At 44.9% G+C, this 21,219-nt stretch overlaps 1 protein-coding gene across 1 annotated transcript in view; it reads right to left on the bottom strand.

Moving 5' to 3' along the window:
- LOC124555949 (cell division cycle protein 20 homolog) overlaps positions 1 to 21,219 on the bottom strand; it is a 131,164-nt gene that overhangs the window by 33,284 nt on the left and 76,661 nt on the right. Inside the window, exons 6-7 of the mRNA XM_047129998.1 lie at positions 20,817 to 21,027; positions 4,577 to 4,708 (exon numbers count right to left, since the gene is read on the bottom strand). Coding sequence (XP_046985954.1) covers positions 4,577 to 4,708; positions 20,817 to 21,027 — 343 coding nt within the window. The remainder of the gene's footprint in view (positions 1 to 4,576; positions 4,709 to 20,816; positions 21,028 to 21,219) is intronic.

The raw sequence follows: 21,219 nt of genomic DNA, 5'->3' as shown, positions 1-21,219 counted from the left end.
TCACCAACAGAGGTATGATCTCTCAGAACACTTTAATAAAACACTGACAGATATGCTCTTGATATACTTTGATGTTGAACCAAGAGATTGGGATACAATACTGTCTGTTGTGACAGTCACATACAATACAATAAAGCAAGATACTACAGTCCTTTCTGCTCAATGGTCATGAGACCAAAATGACAATGTTCCTGTTTCAACTGGCTGATGCTCAGGATGGATATATGAAACTTCATTATCACGACAAAAGAAGCAAGACAGCTGTGTCCCTTAGACACACAGGGGGAGGTTGGCTGGTTGATTTATTTGGGGGAAGGGACCAACAAGCGAGGTCATTGGTCACATCAGATTAGGGAAGGAAGTCAGCCATGCCCTTTCAAAGGAACCAAACCAGTATTTGCTTGAAGCAATTTAGGGAAATCCTATCTTAGGATGGCTGGATGTGGGTTTGAACAATCATCCTCCCAGGAGGATGAAAGTGCATTGTAACTTGAAGCACTGGCCACTGAGATATAGCTTGGGACACTTGGTATGGGATTTTCAACATGTGCAGAAAGTAAGTATATCAGACTTGTTACTAAAATGCTACTCTGGGCTATATTTTATCCTTAATCACTTGTCAGAAGTCACAGATGAAGTCAACGATTATGACCTTTTTTGAAGAAGGCAAAAGTGCAGAGATGGTATTCGAGTCCTTTGCATGGAGCCCTCCTATGGTCCAAAGGCGCAGTTCAATGGTGGAAGCTTTGATGGGAGGGGCTGCCTTCAATAATAATCATAATGAAAAGGATGTGACAACATGATCAAAATGTGAGGAGCCTCTGGTGTTGTCATATAGAGCACCACAGACAAAATCTTGGATTGTGTAGTCAGTTCCAATGAGAACTTCTGAAACAGTAGGTTGCTGTTACTCAGGAGGGGAAGCACAGCTGATGCAGTATGGCTTAGTAGTTAGCATCACTGGAGGTCAACAGTTCAAATACAATTACCCAAAAATATTTGTTGTTTAGTATTTATTATTTCTAGAAGATTCTCAAAATTATTTATGTCTTATGTTTGCGTATGCTGAAATATTTGATGTTTGTACAAAAAGCAACACACTCCATCCAGGAGGCAGTTCTGTTCGAAATATTGGAACAATAAATGAGGTCAGCCATCTGCATTCCCAAAAACTGATGTGTATTGTAGTCTGTAAGAAAACCATGAATCATATGACAGCTTAATCTAGACATCAGCAGAATCCTAATGCTGTATGACTACGGTTTGTCTCACCTGTGGCACTTCAAGCATACTTTCAGTTCTGTCCTGTTTCTTAATCTTCTGGGGCACAGCAACTAAGCGGATAAGTGTATTTATTCTACAGTAGGGTACAATAAGGATATTGTATGAGGTTGATAATGAATGACTGATTGATTAAATGAGGGGGGTTATGGTACCAAACAGTGAGCTCATCAGTCCTGCGATTCCATAGTTTGTCACAGATGAAAGAGGGTCCACTAGAAGCAGACAGATCCAGTGAGGGGTGTCAAATTATAAAATAATAAACACTAAACACACACAGTAAAATGCATAAATGGTGAGACCAAATCTAAAAACTGGAAGAAAGGTGTGGTCATGGGATCACAGACCGACAAGACTAGGAAAGAGGTCCCAACCACAACCAACCTGGCAGGGAGGGTGGAGGGGACGGAGGAGGGCTACAGTGGGTAACGGGGGGCTACAGGGGGGAGAAGGAGGAAGGGGGGGAGAAGGAGGAAGGGGGGGAGAAGGAGGAAGGGGGGGAGAAGGAGGAAGGGGGGGAGGAGGAGGAAGGGGGGGAGGAGGAGGAAGGGGGGGAGGAGGAGGAAGGGGGGGAGGAGGAGGAAGGGGGGAGAGGTAGGAAGGGGGGAGAGGTAGGAAGGGGGGAGAGGTAGGAAGGGGGGAGAGGTAGGAAGGGGGGAGAGGTAGGAAGGGGGGAGAGGTAGGAAGGGGGGAGAGGTAGGAAGGGGGGAGAGGTAGGAAGGGGGGAGAGGTAGGAAGGGGGGAGAGGTAGGAAGGGGGGAGAGGTAGGAAGGGGGGAGAGGTAGGAAGGGGGGAGAGGTAGGAAGGGGGGAGAGGTAGGAAGGGGGGAGAGGTAGGAAGGGGGGAGAGGTAGGAAGGGGGGAGAGGTAGGAAGGGGGGAGAGGTAGGAAGGGGGGAGAGGTAGGAAGGGGGGAGAGGTAGGAAGGGGGGAGAAGAATCCACACTGTAGATACTAGGGAGAATATTCTTCCCAAAATGGCTCACACTATAAACAGAAAATTTTGAAGTGGAGGTCAAACCTCAAGCAGGGAACGAAACATAAAAAAAGGATGAAAAAATGGGCAAAAGGAACAAAATTACAACCAATACAAGAAACCAGGCAGGATAGATGGAGATCTGTGGCACCTCTGGTGAAAGAGCACAATGCCAGTGGATGCACTTGTGTTTTGTAGTACACCATTCAGTGCACATTGTTAAACAAGAGGCACCACAGCAAATGACCCCTTTGTGTTCACGTGTGGGGCCAAAAACACCATCAGTCTTAATTTTCGTGGGCTCAGGATCATCAAGATTGGACAGTGCATCACTGGAAAAATGTCAGTTCATTGGATGAATCATGTTTTTGGTGCACCAGGATGATGATCATCTCCACAGATGCCATCATCCAGGCAAATGGCTGCTCAAAACGTGCACCACACAACAGACATAGTCTGGTGAGAGCAGTATTACCCTATGATAGACATTTTCCTGTGCTTGCATGGGACCTGTGGTAGTAACTGAAGACACCAGGTCAGCTGCAGACCATCTGCACCCGTTCATGCTTTATGTCTTCCGTGACAGTGTTATCATCTTTCAGCAGTACAACTGTCTATATCTGAAAGCCAGAATGATGCTAGAGTGGTTCAAGGAGCATGATAGTGAAATCACATTTCCATCAAGCACAATCACGGTGTACACAAATTAGCGGCCAGTTATTTATGAGAATTTACATGACTTTGCAGCTTGATATGCTTCGTGCGCCAAGTATCCACCCTGCGACTACCCACTCTGACCTGGGGTTCTCCCCATGGGCACCAAACCAACCACAGCAAGGGCCGTATGGCATGGTGGTGCCACATAGCTCCACAAATCTACCAACAAACTGTAGAAATTACCATAATTTGGGCAGATATGTACCCGTCATAACTTGTTGCCAGTACACCTTGCAGAAGTAGTAAGTGGTTGCTCCTGCCTGTTAATATGTAACTTGACTCATTACATGTCCTGAAGTCTCTCTGATCAAAGGATTTACAGGATGAGTGAGAAGTTTCTCCCTAGTTTCATGATTGTTTATATGTATTATGAACATTGTTGTATCTCATAACATGATACCTAGGAATACCTTTACCATCCATAGCACCTTTTTATGATGAATGATGAAGTGCAGGAAGTTGACTTTACAGGCGTGCACCCAGGTTGCTTTGTGGTTTGAACTGTGGCATTCTGTAATCCTTATTCAGTGATGGTGGTAGGTTGTTCACGGCCCTCATGCCAGACTTGATGCTAAAGCCATTAAGAATTTTCCCACCTAGCTAATGGCAACTGGATCAATTGCAGATAAACCACAAGGTAGTGTGATCTCTAGAAAATGTAGCAGTAGTGAACAGCATCTTCACACAGAGTCCCAGAAAATCAACAAACCAGGCAGCTTTTGAGAGTGGACTCAGCAGGTGCACAGTGCATATTATGTTAAAGAAGGATCTGATCTGGAAACACTGGAGATCCCATTATGTTCAGGGGTTATCATTGTAGGATTGTGACAAGTGGATGGAGTACGAGGAAATTACACTGTCATGGATTAATGATTGGGAGGATTTGTACAAGAACATTTTTGGAGTGAAGAGGTGGTATATCACATTGGGGAATTCATCAATTGACACAATGGTCATCATTATGCAGAAACAAATCCAGAAATGCCAAGTGAAAGCTCACAAGTCAACCAAAATTGGCAGTATGTTGAAGTAGAGCACTACCTCATTTTGCCTGCATCGTTCATAACTGGCTGGATGAACACTTTCCAGGACGTTGGCTGGGATGGCACTCTGGATGAATTAGAGGAGAGGATCCAAGATGTCCTGAGAAATATACCTGTGACTTCCCAGCATAATGTCATTTGGTCAAAGCCACAGGAACATATGTAGGATTGTTGTGTTTTACACAAATTCTCATGGTGCTGAGAACTGACAACTTGGTATGCATGTAAATAGCCATTAGGAAGATTATGGGCATTTAAAACTAGGAGCGACTTCTCATCCATGAGTGACTTCTCCTCAATGAATGAATGAATGAATGAATGAATGAATGAATGAATGAATGAATGAATAAGTTGATATTACCATTTATTATTTGTGACTTAAGAGAGAAATATATTTAAGTATCAACCAATATGAATAGCTAATGTGATCAATATAATAAAATAGATCTCAATTATTGAACTATTTAGCTTCACTGCATGTATGATGTCTTGGTGTCAGGAATGCATGTTTATGGCACATCTTATTAAAATTTGGCAAACAATGTTCAAAACAAAACTTACCAATGTCATGTCCATCAGGACTCCACAAAAGGTATGGACTATGACAGTGAGTACCTTCCATGTCAAGTTTGTCGACAACCTTAGTAAGACTAGCAAGTACCAATATTTCAGTCTTCCAGACAACATCTGCATCTGGAAAGCAGAAATGCACATAAGACAACTGTGTATTATGTTTCACAAAAATTGAATTAAGAATGTGAACAGTTTTATATCAAAGTATGTTACTACACATGACTTCTTTTTACTTTATTTAATATGCCATCAAAATGAAAATTAGTGAGACGGTGGAAACCTGGTTGTCAATCCTAGTCTCTCATCAGCAGCCAATTTAACCAAATTATCAAAGTATGCCTACAGTACTGAGAAACCTTCAATGTTATGTTTTCATCAAGTAACTCCCATGCACTATTAATAAAAGTTCTCCCATTGGGTATGTGGGAATAGCAGCACATGGATAACATGTCTGGTAGAAGGTCTGTGGAATACCAAATACCAGAATCCCAATTTTGCACAAATTTTTACTGCCATGATGTATTCATTACACTGAAGCTTCAGCATCTCTGAATGGTTTTCACTTTTATAATTGCAGTGCATTTTATTCAGCTGATCTTTTCATTTTCTTCAGAAGCATAAAAACACATTTTGAGTACTTATTGCTATTAGAATAGCTAACAGGAGGAATAACATGTAATATTTATTATTCATATAAATATCTAAGCAAATGATTCTGAGATGTTTCAAGAGAAACAGACATGTAAATTCCATATACTACAGATGACAGCCACTTAAATACTTGGTTTGAATCCTAGATTCCTATTAATGTATTAGCTGACATAATTTGAAGTCTGTCACTTCCAGTAACAATAGCCTCAATCAATCACTTTTAAACAAGAGAACTGAGAATATATTGAGTTCAACAATAGGACTTACACAACACAGTTAAATTACTGATACTATTTAAGAAAAATTCTAAAAACTTTGATTAAAATATTAGATTCATTACATTATTACCACCAATAGACAACTGTGGGGTGGTTGATCTTTGCTTACCATCTACACTTGTGTATGATCCACAGTCATTAATGATGCTGACAGAAATGTGTGCACACATGCCTTATAAGCTATTGTACACTAATACAAAAACATAATTGACAGGGACGGGGCCAGCAGAAGGAGGTGCGGGGGATGGGGCCAGTGGGAGGATTGGTCAGTTGGTTGGTTGGTTCGGGTTGAAAGGATTAAACAGCAAGGTCATCAGTCCCTTGTTTCAAATGTGGTCCATTCTGATAGTGTGACATCTCAGGAAAGTCAGAATGATAAAAGTGAAAAGGCTAAAATATGTAAAAGGGCAGTCATGTTGTCAATGATAAAAACAAAATGAGGTAAGTCAGCAAGAGAGCAGACCCAACGCTATGCTAGAGCCAGGAAATATCCCACCTCTGAAGCAGCAGAGGCATGACCACCTGCAACTTAAAAGGTGCAACCACTAGAATGTAGAAGTGTATATGGGAAAAGGAGACTAACCAATCCTAAGAAAATGATAAAAACAGAGTAAAAGGGGAAGAAAAGAGGATCTCTGCCAGGGAGGGGAGTCAGGAATCTCCTAACACGGCTTACAGTGGGAGATACACCAACACTCACCACCCTGCCCCAACACCAGAGAGAGATTAAAACCCTTAAAACTGAGAATAAAAACCACTTTCCTGGAGGAAACCAAGAATCAGGTCAACCATCCGGGGTATCATCAGCCAGTATCAAAGATAAAGTGCGGGGGAGTCTGTACTTAGCAAGCAGAGCCAAAAGATTGGTTTAAAGATTAAAGGGACCAAACTGCAAAGGTCATCAGTTCCCAGAACCAAAAGAAGGGGGCATTCAACCAAAATGTGGGCTACTGACTGGAAGGCTCCACAACCACAAAGTGAGGGTGGCTCATCACACAAAAGAAAACCATGGGTCAGCCTGGTATGGCCAATGTGGAGATGACAATGTGGTCGAGTCCTTTCGGGAGAGGCGAAAGGAAGAACACCACGGGCCTGGTGTCACCTTAATCGCATGAAGTTTATTAGACAGGAAAGTAGCCTCCAAAGAGTTGGCCCATGATTGTGCGAAGTGGGATTTAATGTGAAGCCGTAAATCCGCTGCAGGAGGGGGTTACAGAAAATGGGGGGTAAGTGACTGCTCCCCCAGCCAAACGATCAGCGAGCTCATTACCCAGGATACCCACATGGACAGGGTCCCAAAGGAAGTCAACAGAACAAGCAGCATGGTGAATATCAGCGAGTTGGTCATGTATGGCAGAGACCATGTGATGGCGCGAAAAACACCGGTCAGTAGCCAGAAGGCCACTCATTGAGTCCGTACATAACAAAATGCAGTTGTGTTGGGACTGTTTAAAAAAGGTAAGGGCCTGGGAAATTGCTATCAATTCCACAGTAATCACCCCACATGTAGGTGGCAGCAGATGATTTTCCATTCCAACAGAGGACATGAAGGCATATCCCACATGATCAGCAGATTTAGAGAATCAGTGTAAAAAACAACAGCATCCTGAAACTCCCATAAAATTCAACGGAAAAAGGAATGGAACACCTTCGGAGGGATGCAATCTTTCCGACCTCGGCAGAGATCCATCCGAATTCAAGGCCAAGGAACTAACATAGGGGGTGGTGGAGGGGAGGGAGCGAGTAAGACAGGACAAAGAAGGATGCTGAAAATCATGGCAGAGAGACGCAAGGCGGAGTCCAACCGGTAAACCCGCCCGAGGGCGGGAATCAGGTGGGCGACGTCCATGGTCTTGGAACAGGATAGAATAGGAAGGACGAGTGGGAGAGGAACGGACAGTGAGTACATAAGACACCAGAAGCTGGGATCGCCGAACAGAAGGGGGGGATCCCAGCTTCAACCAGGAGACTATCAACAGGGCTAGTAGGGAAGGCACCGGTGGCCAAACAAATACCACGATGGTGGACTGGATCCAGCACGTGCAGTGTGGAAGGAGCAGCTGAACCATTGGAACCATTGACAACCATAGTCCAAGCGAGACAGAACTAAAGCACGATAAAGACGGAGAAGGAGGGAGTGGTCCACACCCCAAGAGGAATGGGCAAGGAAGCAAAGGACATTGAGTTTACGGAAACATCCTACCTTCAGGAGTCTAATACGGGGCAGCCAAGTGAGCTTGTTGTCGAAAAGAAGACCCAAGAAAAGAAACTGTGGGACCACAGGCAATCGTTGTGCATTGAGATAGAGCTCTGGATGAGGGTGGATTGTAGTATGGCGACTGAAGTGGACCACCCACAATTTTAAAGGAGATAATTGAAAACCGTGTGAGGGGGGTCCATGCAGAGGCACACTGTATAGCTCCTTGGAGCTGCTGCTCTGCAGAGGCCATCGAAGAGGAACTAACCCAAATGCAGAAATCATCCACAACAGGGCAGGGGCGACCAAAGGACCAACAGAGGCCATAAATCCATCGATAGCAATGAGGAAAAGAAGTACACTCAAGACAGAACCCTGTGGGATGCCCATCTCCTGGGTCTGTGGAGAACTAAAAACATTACCAACCCAAACCCTGAATGACCGATGGAACAGGAACTGGCAGATAAAAATCAGGAGTGGGCCCCGAAGACCCCACTGATGAAGTGTAAGTAAGATGTGATGGCACCAGGCTGTGTCATAGGCCTTGCGAAGGTCAAAAAATACTGCAACCAAATGGCAGCGCTAGGAAAAAGCCTGCCGAACTGCGGATTCCAAGCAAAGTAAATGATCGATTGGAGACCTTCCCTCTCAGAAGCCACACTGGTAAGGGGACAATATATCCCGAGATTCGAGGACCCAATTGAGCCGACGGGCTACCATCTGTTCAAGTAACTTGCAAACAACATTGGTCAGACTAATTGGCCGATAGCTGTCAACAAATAGGGGGTTCTTACCAGGCTTAAGGACAGGAACCACGATGCTATCCCTCCACTGCGAAGGGAAGTCACCCTGGAGCCAGATACGGTTATACACCCAGAGAAGATGTTACTGTTGTGGAGCACTGAGATGTTTAAGCAGTTGGTTATGAATGGAGTCCGGGCCAGGGGCTGAGAAGAAGAAAGTGCGGAAAGAAATTCCCATTCAGTGAAAGGTTCGTTGTACAATTCTGACTGAAAAGAGATAAAACATAAGGTGGAATCTTTGGCCCGCTGTTTCTGGTAAAGGAAAGCAGCCGAATAGGAGGCTGATGCTGATGCCATTGCAAAATGTGTCGCAAGATGTTCCGCAAGAATCAATGGGTCCGTACAAAGGCTATCTGGGAGGTGAAGGCCTGGGAGGGTGGACTGCTGATGGCAACCTTGGAGAGAGCGAAGTGTAGCCCATACCCATGACATAGGGACAGTAGAACCAAGGGGAGAAACAAATCGTTCCCAACATATCCGTTTGTTCTGTTTGATTAAATAACGGGCTTTAGCGCGAAGACGTTTAAAGGTAATAAGGCTAGCAATGGATGGGTGCCTCTTAAGGTGTTGCAAAGCTCGACGAGGATCACGGATGGCAATGGCAATGGCTGTACTCCATCACAGGACTTGCAGGCGACGAAATAGTCCAGATGAGCATGGTACAGCAAGGCTAGCAGCACAAACAATCGTGTCAGACACGTCACGTATGATGTCATCAATACAACCCGACAAAGAGGGAGGAAACATGACCTGTGCAGTATATAGAGGCCAATCGGCACATTGGAAAGACCAACGAGGTAACCTGTCCATCGGAGAGTGGGAAGGGAGAGAGAGAATCAACAGGAAATTGTCACTATCACAAAGGTCATCGTGTGGTGACCAGTGTAATGAAGGGAGGAGAGAGGGAGAAGAAAGAGAAAGATCAATGGCAGAAAAGGTACCATGACCAGCACTGAAATGAGTAGGGGAGCCATCATTAAGAAGGCACAAGTCGTGGTCTGTAATAAACTGATCTAAGAGAAGACCTCGTCTAGATGGAAATGCACTGCCCCACAAGGGATGATGAGCATTAAAATCGCCGAGAAGGAGGAAGGGAGGAGGAAGTTGCTGAAGAAGGGCAGTTAAGGCAGCAGGTGTAAGAGTCCTGTCAGGAGGGAGATAAAGATTGCAAACCATGACCTCAGAGTCCAGGTGGACCCTAACAGCAACCGCTTCCAATGTAGTTTGAAGAGGAATCCACGGGCTAGCAATGTCTGTATGGACCAATGTACAAACACCACCAGAAGCCCGCAGGGGTCCAACCCGATTTCGACAGAAACCAGAGAACTCACAGAGAGTCGGTGTGTGATCATCAGTAAAATGAGATTCCTGTAGAACCACACAAGCTGCAGAGTAAGACGAAATAAGGTATTTCAATTCCGGAAGGTGACTGTAGTATCCATTACAATTCCATTGGATAACCACAGAACAATGATTTAAATGGGGGTTAAACAGGCTAAAGCCAGTCATACCGCCAGGTCACCACCTGTCTCTGGCAAGGAGGGGGCAATATCCATGAACGACAGGTCGGAATCTGGTTGTGAAGCCGGGGATGGGACCTCTGGTGACAACAGAGGTTCTTTGTCCCAGGACTTATGTTTTTTCTTCTTTTCTGTTGGAGATCAAGGAGGGCTGTGTGGCATAAAGGAGCCAGCTCCAGTAAGATCGGGAACAGAAAGAGATCGGGCGACCTGGTGGCCGACAGACCGCGATTCTCGCGGTTGTCGCTTGGCAACAGACCTTTGGCCTGGAAGGTGCTGGGAAGTGGGAAGGGTCATCCCGGGAGGGGCGCCCTTGACCGGCAGATGCCGAAGGAGTGGGACACTTCTCCAGCTGGGGAGTGGGAGCAGCACCCAGAGGAGAAGGTGTGGGAGCCACAGGGGAGGGGGGGGAGGAGAGTGGTCCGGGACTGGGGTAAGGAAGAGGGAGGAAGCGGTGAAGATGTAACTAAAGCATAACTAGACGCCATGGACACAGGGTGAAGACGTGTATACTTCTTACGAGCCTCTGTGTAGGTTAAACGATCAAGGGACTTATACTCTTGTATCTTCTTTTCCTTCTTATATACTGGGCAATCTGGTGAATGTGGAGAATGATTGCCATGACAATTAACACACACAGGAGGGGGAACACAGGGACTTCCCTCATGGAGTGGACATCCACAGTCACCACAGAGAGGGGCCTGTTAAGAGCGGGATGATGTGTCCAAAACGCAAGCACTTAAAACACCTCATAGGAGGTGGGATGTATGGCTTCACATCACATCAATAAACCATAATCTTTACTTTCTCAGGGAGGGTATCCTCTTCAAAGGCCAGGATAAAGGCACCAGTATCAATGCGACTGTCCTTAGGACCTTTCTGAACACGCCGAACAAAGTGAACACCCCGCCATCCGAGATTGCCCCAAAGTTCCTCATCAGTTTGAAGGATGAGGTCCCTGTGAAAAATCACACCTTGAACCATATTTAGAGACTGGTGGGGGGTAATGGACACAGGAATTGTGCCAAGATGGGTACAGGCACAAAGGGCCGCAGACTGGGCAGCTGAAGCAGTTTTGATCAGCAACAAACCGGACCGCATCTTGCTCAGGGAGTCCACTTCGCCAAACTTGTCTTCAATGTATTCCACAAAGAATAAAGGTTTGGTATTGGTGAAAGTATCCCCATTAGTCCTGGTGCAAACCAGATAGCGGGGGAAAGGCTTTGCCCCTAGCCTACGGGCCTGACCCTCTTCCCAGGGGGTAGCCCTGGAAGGGAAGGCCGAAGGGGCAGGAGAAGCAGCACTAGAAGAAATCAGTCCCATGCAGAGAGATGGCCGCAGAAGAACGGCCAGAGTTCTGGAGCCATATGTGTTTCATTTGCATGGTGTCCACCCTGATACCACCCACTCAGATCAGCGGCTCTCCTCACGGGCGCCACCCAGCCACAGCAAGAGCCGTCTGGCACAGCGGCCATTGCCGGTAGTTCCGATGCTCCAGGATGATGAGCAACCACTCCAAGGCTTGCATGAGGAGGTCACAGCTCAGGTATCAGAAGTGTGATCCCTGTGTGTTCAGGGGGCTCAACCAAAAGGGTACATAGCGACCCCACCACACGGGCTGGCTACCGTGCTGGCTATGCACCCTAGCATCAGACAACGACGTGAAAGAAAAGGTGGAATGAACTAGCAGGGCACACGTCGGAGACACTAGGTAAGGTGCTCTTCCCCAAATGGCTCACACTATGGAAGAGAAATTTAGTAATGGAGGTCAAACCCCAGAGGGGGACCAGTGAGTGCCAAAAGGAGGTGGTGATTACGCAACAAAGCCAAATTGTAAAACCAACAGAACCAGGAGGATAGTGGGTGCCAACATAAGCAAGAACACCAAGAGAGGGAGAGGAGAGGGTGAGGGGGAAGGAGCAAGGAGAGGGAAGGAGGGGAAGGGGAAGGAAATGCAACCCTGGAAAGAAGGAAGGCTACAATAGCTCGGGGCCCCGTGCTCGCCACGCACGTATCCACAAATGAGTTGTGGACCCCCTGGGGGGCCGGTGGGAGTAGGCGCGGGGGATACGGTTGGTGGGAGGTGGACTGGGGGATCTGGTGGGAGGAGTGGGAGCAGGGGGGGGGGTGAGGATGGAACAGGTCTGGGAGGAGGAGGGTGGTCGGGATGGGGAGTTGGAGGAGGGGTGTACAAGGCGGTGGCTTAATGTAATTTGAGAAAAATTGAACACTTCCTTATGAACTGAAAACAGAAGAAATTATGAAGATGCCCTTTTGATTACTGTGCCTCATGACTACAAAATCTACTTCTGTTCTTGTAGAACCCACTGTCTGATTTGCTGTGTTCAATGATGAACTGTGTCTGGCTGTTTTTGTTTGTCCTTACTGATAGCTCTGTAGTGCTGAAGCTGATAGTAGAACCTTACAGTACTTACATATGAACTAGTATACAATAGTAGCCTCTCAAATAAGGCAAGAAGACCTACATCATAGGGCTGTGGCTTGTTCAGAGACGAGTAAGGAGGACCACAGCCCAGCTTTGTGACTGGAAGGAGGTATGCCATGGCAGCAGATGCAACTGTTACCTGCCACTTATGGATATACGTCTTCCCATTGCTGCATAGCTCTGTACCCCACATTGAGGTGTTAGCATTGCATGGGGATGGCACACTGAATTGACTGAGGATTGTCACACACTTCCTTGTCTGCTGTGTCTGCCCTTCTGCATCCTGCAATACCCAGTAAAAGACACCTCTTTTCTCAGGCTTTGTAGTTGGAGAAGGACCTCCTGGACATTCTGGAGTACCTTATCTTCTGGGTAAAACATTGTAGAGAATAAACGGCACTCAGAGAATCAGAGAGGACAAAGAATTTAGCACTATAAGCACATCTCATCTGCTCCACTGCCCACAATATCACATATAATTCAGGGTAATAGACAGTAAAGTCTTGAAGCAGTCAGATCTTGAAGGGCGTGATCAAGGAAAACAATAAAGGAACCAATGGTATCACCCTGTTTAAATCCATCTGTAAAGACAGCTGCAGAATTGTGGTGTTCAGTTAAACTGTCACATAATACTGTATTTAAAATATATACAAGAGCACAACACCTCCTCTGCTGCAATAAATCTAAAATTAATTTGGGCTTCTGCAATAATCAGGATGGCTGGCAGTTGAAACCCTGGATTTGGGGTTGAACTTGCTCCACACTCAGTGACACCACTACACACTGCATGCAGATCCAAAATAGCCTTACTGCTCATGGAGAATTTGAGAAAACACAACCCAGAGGCAGGCAAGCAACTATTTGGTATGCAGGTGAATTCAGAGCTGCAAGGAATGTACATGTCTGATGCACTATGAGGAACTGCCACTGGATTATGAGTGATGATTCCTCAGCCTCAGCACAGAGACTTGGTAGATGACTGTCCAGTAAGCAAGCGTGGCCAGCCTAAGCTCATTGTTGTGGATAGTGTCAATGATCTTATAATGATATATAATGGATAGTGTCAATGATCAATAAGAAGCCCTTGCTCATCCATACATTCTAAACCCATAGTGTAGCTGTGAATGCACAAAAGGCCTATGAAACTTTACATGCCCTGATGGCTTCTGAAGACCTTGGCTGTGGCACTTTATGATATGCTCTGGGTTCTGGCTTTCACGTCTCTCTGGTGTGCTAGCAGTGACAATTTGGAGTAAAAAAATGAGACCCAGAAGCCTTACAGAGTCTTTAAAATGTAGAGTGGTGTACCTGATATGTAAGTCCCCTAGCCTCTGCACTGCAACTGATGAGTCACTGTTGCAACGCTGAAGGAGGAAAAGAAAACTACAAAATTGTCTACAAAGAAGGAGCACTGTACAGGACCCCTTATCACAGGTGTGATACTGTTTATGGCTATGGCAAAGAGGGTAACACTTAAAACACTGCCCTGAGGGACATCATTCTCCTGCCCAAAATGATCTGACAGCCTGTCACCAATTCGTAACCTACAAAACCACTTACGCAGGAAAGACCGTATGAAGAACAGGTGGTGACCACAAAAGCCCCATTGATAGAGTTGTCTAGAATACTGTCTTCAAGTAGCATTATACACCTTACTGATGTCAAAGACTATGTCAAGAAAGTAATGTTCACATACAAAAGCCTGTTTAACAGCTGCCTCTAGCAAGGTCAGGTTGTCGACAGTGGACCGAAATCTTCAAAATCCACACATACTGACGACTTAGTTGCCTGGTCTCTAACAACCAGACCAAGTGACAGTTAACCATTTGCTCCAGGGTCTTTCCCCCACAGCTCATTAAGGTGACACTCTGATAACTATTGGGACATTTGTGGCCCTTTCCTGGTTTGTGGAGAGGTATCCAAATTGCCTCTCTCCATGAGTTGGGAAAGCAGCCTGTCTGCTGAATCAAGACATGCAAGGAGGGTTTACCGTGTTGCTGTTGGCAAATGTTGAATTGAAACATGAGAAATTGCATAAAGGTTGCATATTAAGCAGGAAGAGGCTGCATAAATTTAAAGAAGAGTTTCTTGAGAGCTTCAAAGAGAGCATTAGGCAACATATATATATTGAGCAACAGAAACTGCAAAAATAACATAGCAAGAATGGCTAAAATATAAATGCAAAGCAGTAGAAGCATGTCAACTATGGAAAATATAGATGCTACCTATAGGAAAATTAGGGAGACCTTTCAAGAAAAGAAGCTTCTTTATAAATACTTTAAGCTCAAGTGACAAATGGTGAACAAAGAAGGGAAGGCTAAAAGGCAGAAGAAATATATAGAAGAGTTATTCAAGGTAAATTAACTTTTGGACAATATTATAGAAAGGGCAGAAAAAATGTAAATGTAGATGAGATGTGTATTGTGAGCAGAATTTGACAGGACACTGTATGATATCACTTGAAACAAGGCACACAGAAGTAGATGGCATTCACAATTATCGAGATCCTTGGGAGAGCCACCAGTAACAAATCTATTCCATCTGAAGAGTTGTCCATGTAACAACTCACAACTGAAAAATACTGAAAAGTTACTTACAGATGAATAAAAAACTGGTGGAGGCCAACCTCAGGGAATATGTGTTTTGGGTTCTGAAGAGAAATAGGAACATGAAGAAATACTGGTCTTATTCACTTATTTCATAAGATAGGCTGAATAAAGGCAAACCTAAACTCACAGCATTTGTAAATGCTTTTGGTAATGTTTCCTGGAACACATGCTTCAAAATTGTGAAGGTAGCAGCAGAAAAATATAGCCTGTAAACCATGACTGTTTATGTTGTAGAGGAAGTCGAGATGAACAGTATGAACAGTATGACACAGGACACTTGGGGTCTACCAAGTCAGGGAATTACTGCAAGCTGGCCTACAAAAAGCACCTAAGCTACAGATCCTGTGTGTTCTGTGAGATTTTCACACAAACTATTAACATGGGGAAAAATAAATAGAACCTTTTTTGTAGGAAATTTGACACAGATTAATTTTATACTGGGATACATTTTCACTAGAGGCTACAGGTTTTTTGAATCATTCAAGAGAGAAGTACAAATGTGACCTTCAAACTCACACCCACCTCCACTTTCAGTCCTCACGTCAGGATCGTAGTACATTGTTCATGGCAATCCCTCCTACTACTGCACAAAGGTTTGTGACTACATAAATTATTGCCTATATTCAACCCTTTCTCTTCATTGACTGAGCTCTTATGCCAATGGCTCAGCCACGTATTTACAGATTGTAAAAAAAATTGACATTGGTGTAAATTTTTCTTTACAATTTTGTGTGTTTCAAAAGCATAAAATTAACAGTTACATCATTTTGTCTTGTCTTTTCACTATGAAACTACTGTGCTTGTAGGCATTAAGTTTAAATAAAATTATAAATGTAACTTGTAGCTTAGGTAGTTTTTGTAGGTCGTAATTAGGCACTTTTCCAGATTGATAAACCATGACTGTTTGGTATCACACTGTTTGTCTCTACTTCCTCTACACCACTATGGTACACTGTGAACAGCTGTTTATACCCTGTATATGGAGCAGAAGTTATGTACAATTTGTATAGAAAACAGACTGTTGTTATAAGTGTCAAAGGACATGACAAGTAAGTAGTAGTTAAGTAGGGAGTAAAACAAGGTTACAGACTGTCCCCAATGTTACTCAGTCTGCACAATGGGCAAGCAGTGAAGCAATGCAAAATGAGATTTGAAAAGGGAATTAAGATTCTGGAAGAAGAAACAAAACAGATTTGCCAATGACACTGTAATTCTGTTAGAGATAACAAACGACTATGAGGAGCAGTTTTAATGAAAGTGTAGTGTCTCAAAAAGAGGTCGTAAAATGAATATTTGGAGAAGTAAAACAAGGCTAATGGAGTGTACTTTAATTAAACCAGTGGATGCTAAGCCAGTTGGATTAGGAAATGAGAAATCAGAAGTACCATAGACGATTTTTGTTATTTGGGTAGCAAAATAACTGGGAATGGTAGGTTGGTTTAAAAGAGGGAGCGGAGAGGGTGGTAAAATGATGACACAAGGGAAAGAAGAATAGAAAGGAGATGCACAGCACAATAACAGGAGAAAGAAAGAAGCAGAAGATAGACAGGAGGACAACCAACACTACAATGGACAAAACAGGAAAAGAAAATCAGAGAGAAGCAAAGAAACAGGTATAAGGGATAAAAACAAGTGAGCATATGACTGTGGCTGGCCAACCACAAGAACAAAAGGAAAAGCCAGCCACTCTGCGATACATTAAAACATCCAGCCTAAAAGCATTATAGCGGAGAACACGAAGGGACAAAGGACATGCGCTAAAACTTATACAGAATGATAAAACTCACCACCATGTATAAAACATAAAACTAAAGTAGCTGATGAGGCATTGTCAGCTAAAATTAGTGGCAAGAAGTCCAGTAACTGAAGAATCCATCTCAGAGCAGCCAAAGGAGGACAGCTCAGCAAGATATGGGTCACTGTCAGCCAGGAACCGCACCGACACTGAGGCAGGTCATCACAGTGCAGGAGGTAGCCTGTGTCACCCAAGTGTGGCCAACGCAGAGCCAACAGAGAACAACAGAGAACAACAGAGTCCCCGCAAGAGGCCCACAAGGAGATCTTCCACACATTCGTAGTCTTCTTAATGACATGCAGTTTGTTGTGTGTACCGAGGTTATGCCATAGCCACAAAACCTTGTTCATAGTACTGAACGCAGGTCAGTTGCAGAGAAACCAATCTCCATAAGTGGTTTCTGCATAGCCTGCTTGTGAGCCTGTCAGCAAGTTTGTTGACTGGTATACAGATGTGACCTGGGGTCCAGACAGACACCACAGAATGACTGGGCCGTTCCAGGACACAGATGGACTCTTGGATGGTCACTACCAAAGGATGATGAGGGTACTACTGGTCAACAGCTTGTATGCTGCTCAAGGACTCAGTACACAGGAGAAATGACTCAGCTGGGAATGAGCAGATGTGCTCAAGAGCACTAAATATGGCTGCCAGATCTGCAGTGAAAGCACTGCAGCCATCGGCAAGGAGTGCTATTCAGTATGTCTTCCATGAACATAGGCAAAGCCAACGTGACCATCAGCCATCGAGCCATCAATGTAAAGCACTTCATGGCCCCGGTACAAGTCGAGAATCGAGAGGAAGTGACAGCGGAGAGTTGCAGGGTTAACTGAGTCCTTAGGGCCATGTGAAAGGTCCAGGCAAAGCTGCAGGCTAGCTGTACACCATGGAGGTTTACTTGAACGGACCTCAAGTATAGGTGGTAAAGGCAAGGACTCCAGTTCGGAAAGAAGGGATAAGACACGAACTGCAATTTGAAGCCCTGACCTGGGCCGCTGATGTGGGAGACGAACAGCCATGGGTGGGAAAAGGAGACGGTGATTCAGATGTGTAGGAGAACTATGAACATGTGCAACATAACTGGCCAGCATTTGTGTACACCTAACCTGCAATGGAGGGACTCTGGCCTCCACCAGCACACTGCTCACTGGACTCGTCCTGAAAGCTCCTGTTGCTAGGCGAATGCCACAGTGGTGCACTGGGTCGAGTAAATGCAATGCTGAGGGTGCTGCCAAACCATAAACCAGACTCCCATAGTCAATGTGGGGTTGAACAAGGGCTCTGCAGACCTGCAGCAGTGTAGAGGCATCTGCACCCCAGTTGGTGTTGATCAGGCAGCGGAGGGCATTGAGGTGCTGCCAGCACTTCCGCTTAAGCTGACGAAGGTGAGGGAGTCAGTATCAGTGAATCAAGCATCGAAAACCAGTCCTAAGCATCAATATGTTTCCACTACAGTGAGTGGATCATCATCAAGGTAAAGTTCTGGTTCTGGATGAACAGTACGATGCCGACAAAAGTGCGTAACACATGACTTTGGGGCCGAAAACTGGAAACTGTGGGCTTGAGCTCATGATTGTGCCTTGTGGATGGCTCCCTGTAGGTGTCCCTCAGCAACACCAGTACTGGTGGAGCAGTACAAAATGCAGAAGGCGTCTGCATACAGAGAGGGTGAGACGGATGGTCCTACAGCTGCTGCTAGATCATTAATGGCCACTAAAAATAGAGAGAGACTCAATACAGAGCCCTGTGGGACCCCATTCTCCTGGATATGGGCGGTGGGGGAGGGAACTATGGGAGGCACGAATTTTGACACGAAGTGACAGGAAATTCTGGATGAAGATCAGGAGCAGGCCTTGGAGACCCCACTCGTATAATGTGGCAAGGTATGATGTCACCAAGTTGTGTCGTGTCATACGCTTTTCGTAAATCAAGAAAGACGGCAACGAGGTGTTGGCATCTGGAAAAGGCTGTTTGGATGGCAGAGTCGAAGGACACAAGATTATTAGTGGTAGAGTGACCCTGGCAAAAGCCACACTGACATGGAGCCAGTAGGCCACATGACTCCAGGACCCAATGGGGTGTTTTAAGATTCATTGTGGCGTGTAGTGGGCGAGAGGACATTCCCTTCCAGACGCCATTTGCGAGTGCGAAAGGCTGGGGTGCAGGAGGGGGGTGGGGGAGGGTTAGTTCTCGGACACAGAGGCTCAAGCATAGTGCTCAGCAATTGCATTTGCGTCAGTAGATAACACGCCATTTATGTTAACACCAGGAACACCTGTTTGGATCTGGTACCCGAAAACTGGTTTGTTCTTTGCCCAGACTTGGGAAAGTGAAGTATGGCACCCAATGGTTGAGATGTATCTCTCCCAACACCTGCTTCCGTCATTTGATCAGTTGGCGAACGCAGGCACGGAGCTGTTTAAAGGCTGTGAGGTGCTCCAGGGATGGGTGCCATTTATGCAAGTGTAGAGCTCGCCAATGCTACTTAATTTCTTCAGCGACTTCCGGTGACCACCAAGGGACTGCCTTTTGTTGGAGGCACACTAAAGAGCGAAGGATCGTGTTTTCTGCCGCAGAAACTATTGTTGTTGTCACCCACTCAACCATCACATCCATGTTACCATGTGGGGGAGATTCAGCGGTGACAGCAGGGGTTTAAGTTTCCCAGTCTGCCGTGTCGAAAGCCCATCTGGGCAGGCATCCATGGGCCTTATGCCGGGGCAGAGACAAGAAGATGGGGAAGTGATCACTACCACACAGAGCGTCATGTGCTCACCAATGGATAGATGGGAAAAGTCCTGGGCTGCAAATTAATAACTCACTGGCCAAGTATTTAAGAGGTTGAACTGAGACAGTAAAGATTTGACATCTCTGCCTCGACCAGCAAGCAGTGCCACCCCATAAGAGGTTATGCACGTGAAAATCTCCCAAAAGTAGAAAAGGTTTAAGTTGATCAGTCAGTGCAGCTAACACATTCAGGTGTACTGCACCATGTGGAGGAAGGTATACATTGCAGACAGTTATTTCCTGCATTGTCCATTTTCTAAGAGCCACAGATTCAAGAGGGGTTTGAACGGGCACAGTTTCACTACAGATTGAGTTTAGGGCATAAACGCAAACTCCACCTGACACACAATTATGGTCACTATGGTTCCTGTAATATCCCTTACAGCTGTGGAGGGCAGGGGTCTGCAGTGCCAGGAACCGGGTTTCCTGGAGGGAAATGCAGAAACAGGTGTAAAGCTAAACAGTTGCCGTAGCCCAGCCAGGCAGTGGAAAAAACTGCCACAATTCCACTGGAGGATGACATCATGAACCTGGGAAGGCATTCAAAGAGGCAGTTTATGTCTCAGGTTCATCTGCTGCCACCGTCTTTTGCCTGAACAGTCTATATCAATTTTGTCTGAGGGTCTGGCGAGATCTAGGTCCTCACCAGGACCTACAATATGCAAAATAGGAACTGCAAGTCGTCTACCATCAGCTAGTTTCTTAATATGAAATAGCAGGTAAGGTAATATTCTGATCTGGACTCAAAAGTAGGAAGTACAGACACTAAAAGCAGAAGAAGGTAGTTGACCTTCTAGGCTACATAAAATGAAATTGAAAACAAAAACAAATGTAACTTTGGAAAGCTAATTCTTGGCTTAAATGGTCACCTTATTAGGAAGTAAAAGATGGAAGGAATGAACTTTTTACAAAGTTGAGTTTTACTGTGCTTCTCTATTCTGTTCTGACTCCAGACTGAGAACCCTATGGCTCTGAAAGCCTGTGACTTTTATGCTTTTTAATGCCAAGGACAGCTCCTGGATACACACCTGTTTGTACAAAATAGGGTTTCCCAGATCAATGTTACAAATTATCAAATCATCAAATCATTCACTAGAGCACTAGAACACTAAAATTTGAAAAAATAAATACCATTGTCTCACCATTTGAATTACGATTTACTTGCATGCTCACTACAAGTTCAGCAGTAACAGGACTCCAAGTTAAGGCTATAACCTTTGATAGACATCCATCTCCAGCTGTGTATTTTGCTACAATACTGACTTTTTCAATGTTCCAAAGATACAAGTCACCTTCACTTGTGATACCTGCTGTTACAATCAGTGATGAATCCCATGGATGCCATGCATATGACTGTACAAAAAAAAAAAAAAAAAAAAAAAAAAAAAAAAAAAAAAAAAAAAAATATTTGGTTATAGCATTTCAAAACTAATTCCTTTACATTAAATTAAACATATCTGAAAGAAAATTTCTCACCAAATTCTAAGATTCTAATTGCTGAGCATTGCATGCCTGAGTAATTATATATTTGTTTCCAGAATCACA

This window comes from Schistocerca americana, chromosome X (assembly GCF_021461395.2).
Source record: "Schistocerca americana isolate TAMUIC-IGC-003095 chromosome X, iqSchAmer2.1, whole genome shotgun sequence".
Classification (NCBI taxonomy): domain Eukaryota; kingdom Metazoa; phylum Arthropoda; class Insecta; order Orthoptera; family Acrididae; genus Schistocerca; species Schistocerca americana.
This window is presented reverse-complemented; position numbering and strand designations above follow the sequence as displayed.